General features: G+C 33.4%; 1 protein-coding gene across 2 annotated transcripts in view; it reads right to left on the bottom strand.

The window, feature by feature from the left end:
• Positions 1–1,260: 1,260 nt before the first annotated feature.
• The window catches only part of LOC106867682 (prostaglandin G/H synthase 2), a 75,343-nt gene continuing 69,927 nt past the window's right edge, over positions 1,261–6,676 (bottom strand). For both annotated transcript variants that reach the window (XM_052977213.1, XM_014912623.2), the window contains exon 11: positions 1,261–2,703. In XM_052977213.1, the coding sequence (XP_052833173.1) occupies positions 2,264–2,703 (440 nt within the window). In that variant the 3' untranslated portion in view covers positions 1,261–2,263. The remainder of the gene's footprint in view (positions 2,704–6,676) is intronic.

Here is a 6,676-nt window from a genome sequence, read left to right as displayed (position 1 = left end):
CACCACCAGCTTCATATAAATATATACACTAAATTCTCTCTTTCTCTCTGTATATATATATACTAGTCTGTAGATGCCAGACCAGCAAGGGGAAGTGGCTGACCTCCCCTGTTCGAAGGTTATAATGGACACAGATTCGTGAAGCACATAGCTAGCTAGAGGCAATGGCCTCTTGGAGCTAATCAACGGCAGCATTCATCCTATTTTTTGAACTGCCATGTTGGCTTGGCGATAACTATTAATATCCAGTATCGCTGCTGTAGTCTCCTTTAGAGAGACTTAGAAATATTAATATTTCTATATATAAATAATAATAAAGGAGTTACGACGCAAAAACGTATAAATTCAAATGAACATATTTATCTTCTTCAATATATATTTCAGTATAAAGAATTCATTAAGAGAGACTTAAATCAAAATTTCTTTACACATCATTCAGGAATAAATATAACATCAGAAAAAATACATTCCGTTTAAAAACACAAACCGTTCATGGCCAAAAAAATTTTTTGTAAAGAAATTTTGATTTAAGTCTCTCTTAATGAATTCTTTATACTGAAATATATATTGAAGAAGATAAATATGTTCATTTGAATTTAAACGTTTTTGCGTCGTAACTCCTTTATTATTATTAATATAACCAAAAGGATCGATTCTTGAAGAGTCTGCATACTTTCACTGTCGTTTTTTTCTGCTATTTTGGTGATGATTTTTTGAGTTAGCTTACCAATTATTTTTGTTGGTAGTTAATTTATAATATATTGATATTGTATTTCTATATATATATATATACTTATATATCAGTGGCATATGGTGGTTGTTGTCATTGAATGTGCTGCCACACTGACCATACTATGGCTAACATTAGTAATACTCAAATTAGGCATATAATCTGTGTATTTCTATTCAAAATGCAGGCTCCAAAATGTAAATAATGTAAACTTAATTTAATTGCAATATAAATTTATGACTCTAAATAAACTGAATTAATAATACTCTATGAATTGTAAGCATTCTAAAATAAGCCATAATTTTCTTAGGTACGCACACAGAAAAATAAAAAAACCCAAATAATTTTATTTATTTAAATTACTTAGGTTTAAGTTCCATTCTTCTTCTTTGAGACTAAAATGCTTGATAAGCTCATCGTTCAATAAACCACTTTGCTCCAACTTTTTTCAATTGTAAGTAAACCAAAGTTTCTTAATTTTAGTTTAGGAATTTTAAATTAATTTAAACGTACAGATTTTTTTTTCTCGATTTTATCATTATTATTATTATTATTATTATTATTATTATTATTATTATTATTATTACTACTATTATTATTATTATTCAGGTCACTGTTTGGAATCGAACTCGGAATCTTAGGGTTAGTATTTATAATGAATTTGCCATTCTTGATGAGCGTGCAGCACACCTGGAATATATGTCCCTGATTATATAAATACATATATATATATATATAAATACATATATATATATATATAAATACACATATATATATATATAAATACACACATATATATATAAATACACACATATATATATATATATATATATATATATATATAATAATAATATAAATATATAGATATATGCATATATCCATACATATATGTACGTACCTACATCTATATGTATACATACATGCATATATGGGTACAGGACATAAAAAAAAAAACATTAAACACAATGGGAAACGGAAAACGAAAACATAAAATGAACTTTTTTCGAACATATATATATGTATGTATGTATGTATACGCACACACACACACATATATATGTATACGTGCACACACACACACACACAGATATTTTGTGTATGCACACACACACACATATATGTATGTATGCACATATGTATATATACATACATTTACATGCACATATACATATATACATATATATATATACACATACACCACATATAGACGCAATCATTCTGTTTTGCATGCACATTTACACATACAGACACAGGGTAGTCACTGTTACTACAGCTAGAAAAAATTTAGTGAATGGAAATGGTCAATCTTTAAATATTGACAATCAGTGAACATGTCTGATGATCATTTTCCAAGAAACCCATTTTCCAAGAAACCCATTTTCCAAGAAACACTTATGTATTTAAAATTTTAAATTTTTCAAAAATGTGTATATGTGCAGATGTATGTATTTGTGTATGAGTTTCAGTGACATGTACACATGTGTCTGGGTGTATATTCAGGAGTGAGGCTAATAATTTTTATTCTGTAGTGATTCATAATTCGTTCGATTGTGGTTTACTGTTTGACATTAGGGGCTTCTCTGAAGTTGATTCCTTTGTTGATGGCATCCTGTACATAGCTTCATTTTCAATTTTACGCCGAGATTCTTCATATTCTTCCGTCCATTCGGGTATCCGTAAACTAACCAATCCACAACCGTCTTTCATGTTTTGACAAAACAGTTTCTTGAAAGTTTGTGTCTTGACAATGTTGAAACCTACATCACCACCAAACGTGGACGGCTTCCACCATCCGGGACTACAGATAGGATTCGACATAAGACCCTTCACAGAGAAAGGGGCTCCCATTTCGATAATGGTTTGTCCAAACAATGATTTGTGTTGGCGTTTCTCAGCAATCATTCCAACATACATCTCCACAGCTTCCACATCTCCATAAAAATTTTCAAGTATATTTGCCAGTTCCATGTTACCTGTGAAAATACAGATACAAAACTTTGTTAATTGGCCTCAAAGATATTTCATACAGTTTAATACAGATAATAATAATAATAATAATAATAATAATAATAATAATAAATAATAATAATCATAAATAATAATAATCATAATGATAATAATAATAATAATAATAATAATAATAATAATAAATAATAATAATAATAATAATAATAATAATAATAATAATAATAATAACAATAATCCTTTCTACTATAGGCACAAAGCCTGAAATTTTGGGGAGGAGGCTAGTTGCTTACATCGACCCCAGTGTTTCACTGGTACTTATTTTACTAACCCTGAAAGGATGAAAGACAAAGTGAACTTTGAACTCAGAATGTAGCTGCAGACGAAATATCGCTAAGCATTTCACTTGGTGTGCTAACGATTCTGCCAGATAAATGCCCTGATGCAATATCAGGTACTGACTCACATGGCTTCTGATCTTAACTGATTGGTAGTTACATGTTTTGTCTTGTTATAAAAATGGGCTACAGCAAATATTCTGCTCAATACCACAAATTTACTTGTCAGTTGTTTGACCTTAATCAGTTGAGCATGTCCCTTGATGGCTGATATGTGCATCTCTGATAACAAGCAGAGGTAGTGGAGGAACTGTTTGGGGTTTGAATAATTCACCTCTGGAAACATGGGTGTTTCATTCAACATCCTTAAACAACCCTTATTCAGGGACCTTTTGAGCTGGAGGGGCTACTCAATCAGAAGAAAATTCTAATTGAGCCCCACCTGCAATGTCATGCACTGTTTATCTTGATACAAGATCACCATGTCACACGAATAGGGTTGTGATGCATGTGCCTGGTGTACCCTTATCAGACGGGTCATCATGACAGGTATACTGGGCTTCATATGTTTTATCCCAGTGTCACATTGATGGTATGCAATGCTCTCTCAGTCAACAATAATAATGATAATTGCTGTTGTTGTTGTTGTTGTTGTTGGTGGTGGTGGTGGTGTTATATATATGTATAAATAATAATTTGGAGGGGTTGCTTGAATAACAGAATTTTAAAGATAAAAGCTGAACATTTACTGACAGGTAAATCATCATTAGCATCATCATCATCGTTTAACACCCACTTTCCATGCTGGTATGGGTTGGACGGTTTGACTGGGGACTAGTGAGCCCGATGGCTGCGCCAGGCTCCAATCTGATCTGACAGAGTCTCTACAGCCGGATGCCCTTCCTAATGCCAACCACTCCAAGAGTGTAGTGGGTGCTTTTATGCGCCACCGGCATGAGGGCCAGTCACGTGGTACTGGCAACAGCCATGCTCAAATGGTGTTTTCCATGTACCACCGGCACAAGTGCCAGTAAGGCTGGTAACGATCAAAACCCAGCTCTTCACTTCTTAGTCAATTAGACTTAAAGCCATTCATGTTATTGCTATGTCCATCTATTTCTCTACACCACATGACTGAAAACCACCACTTAGCTGTTATTTCTACATTTTCTACCTCTAAACTTTCTTGCAGAGATTATTTCATTCAACTACATTCTACATTTTGATTCTATGTATCATCATTGACCAGTAAATAAAATATATTTTTATGTAAATATATAGATCTTGAATTTATTCTTTCACCTCTTTATGAACTATTGTTATAACATACACACAACCACATCAACACCTTGTGCTGACTATATATAACCACTACAGAAGCATCTATAAAACTAGTCTTTAAACATAGAATAGCTATGGGCACCTACCAGAATAAAATAGTAATCAAAGGGGATTCATAGATAAAAAAAATAGTTGAAAACCCCTGATTTTGATGTATGTATTGGTATGTATTACAAGAAACAGCTAAGCTTGTTTCTCTAACATTTGACATAATTCAAGCTACCCAAGTTAATGTGCGAAAAACCAAAATAGGAATTTTGAAAGAAGGGTTCACCAGAATAGAAAAGTAATCAAAGGGGGTCCAAGCAAGCAAAATATTAAATTGGGGACCTACTGTAGCATTTTAAGGGCCCCTGAAAAAATTTTGTTTTAGATGTATGTATTGGTATGTATTGCAAGGAACAATTAGGATTCTTTCTCTAACATTATACATAATTCAACCAACACAAGTTAATGTTTGAATAACAAAATAGGTATTTTGAAAGAAGTATCTATAAAACTAGTTTTTAAATACTGAATGGCTATAGCAGGGTCCGCCAGAATAAAATAGTAATCAAAGAGGGTTCATAGAATAAAAATGGTTGAGAACCCCTGATTTAGATGTATGTGTTGGTATGTATTGCAAGAAACAGCTAGGTTTCTTTCTCTAACATTTTACAAAGTTCAATCTATACAAGTGAATGTGTGACAAAAAAAAAAAATAGGGATTTTGAAAAGTTTCTATAAAACTAGTTTTTAAGCATTGAATGACTATAGGGGGCCACCAGAATAAAGTAGTAATTGAAGGGGTCCATAATAAAAAAAATGGTTGAGAATCCCTGATTTAGTGGAGCAAATTTTCCCTGGTGCTTTTCATGTTTGATACTTATTCTATCGGTCTCTTCTGCTGAGTTTAAGGGATGAGCACAAACCAACACAGGTTAAGTAGTATGGGTAGGTAAAACACACACACACACACACAATGGGCTTACACACAGTTTCTGTCTACCAAATTCACTCACATGAAATTGGTCTGTCTGAGGTTATAGTAAAAGATATACACCCCAAGGTGCCACAGAGTGGAACTGAACCTGAAACTAGATGGTTACTAGGCAAGCTTCTTAACCACACACATGCATGTGTGTATGTGTAATCTTCATTAGAAGAGAAAAAGGCCAAAGAAAGTAAGAAAAAAACTGGGTGTATGGAGTTTAAAGTGATTAGTAAATGCTAAAACACTGAAGCAAAATGGCGCCATCGATGATAACAAAAAAGTTGTTTTTGCTTTTTTTTTTCCTAGACTCTGTGACTAAACACACGTATGCACACACACACACATGTACACATACACACACACACACACACATGGCATTCTTGATTAAATAGCTTCGATATTTGATATTTTGATGACTATCTAGCTTGTAATACTAGTTTAGTTTCTCGAGCATAATTTGTAAAAAAAAAGATATATGTACATAAAAGATCGGGAACAATTGAGTGGAAAGGAGTGAGGTGTGGAGCTCGTACCACATGGCAAAGTGTGTGTGTGTGTGTGTTTGTGAGAGGGGGAGGGAGGGGAAAGAGAGAGAAAGGGAGAGAGAGAGAGAGAAGGTATAAAGTAGGAATGTGGTTAAACTATTTCTAGTTGGCAGAGCCTTCTCCATTGATTGAAAGACAGCAGTTGTTAAATATGAATAACCTTGTACTAATTGGGAGAGAGGTGGACAGACATTAGAGTCAGACAGACAGGCAGGCATGCAGGTATATGGGTGGGCTGACAGTAGGTTTCATGCTTGAATAGCAATTAGCCAATAACCAGAGAAGTGAGTGTGTGTATGTATGTATATGTGTATATGTATAAAAATATACATTTTGCTTTTATGCATGTTTCATTAAATATATGACTATGTTCATGTTTTTTTTTTAAATTTATATTTTCCAATTTTTAAATTTTTCTTTTTTAATATAATTAATTAGGAACTGGTGAGTACTCAGAGAAGACGGGCGAGACAACCCCCCCCCACAAATCCCATTTGGCAGTAATGGACATCGATGTTTCACCCTTTTCGTGGCTCATCAACATCATGTACCCAAACCAGTCTTTGACTTTCAGGTGTTTTAACACCCAGTGCATTGATGGAGTCGTCTCCACCACATCAAATCGCAGCATACCGGCAAACAAGCAAAGCACATATATCGAGTCTGTGTGTTTGATAATGTTTACACCACTAGTACTGTTTCTCGTTCATATTTGAATTTGTTCTTACGTATGCATCATCCGGGTACACTGGTACATTTTAATTTTTGTTTTTTTTATGCTATT

This window comes from Octopus bimaculoides, chromosome 27 (assembly GCF_001194135.2).
Source record: "Octopus bimaculoides isolate UCB-OBI-ISO-001 chromosome 27, ASM119413v2, whole genome shotgun sequence".
Taxonomy (NCBI): Eukaryota; Metazoa; Mollusca; class Cephalopoda; order Octopoda; family Octopodidae; genus Octopus; species Octopus bimaculoides.
Note: the sequence above shows the minus strand (reverse complement) of the source record. Positions and strands in the feature narration are given on the sequence as shown.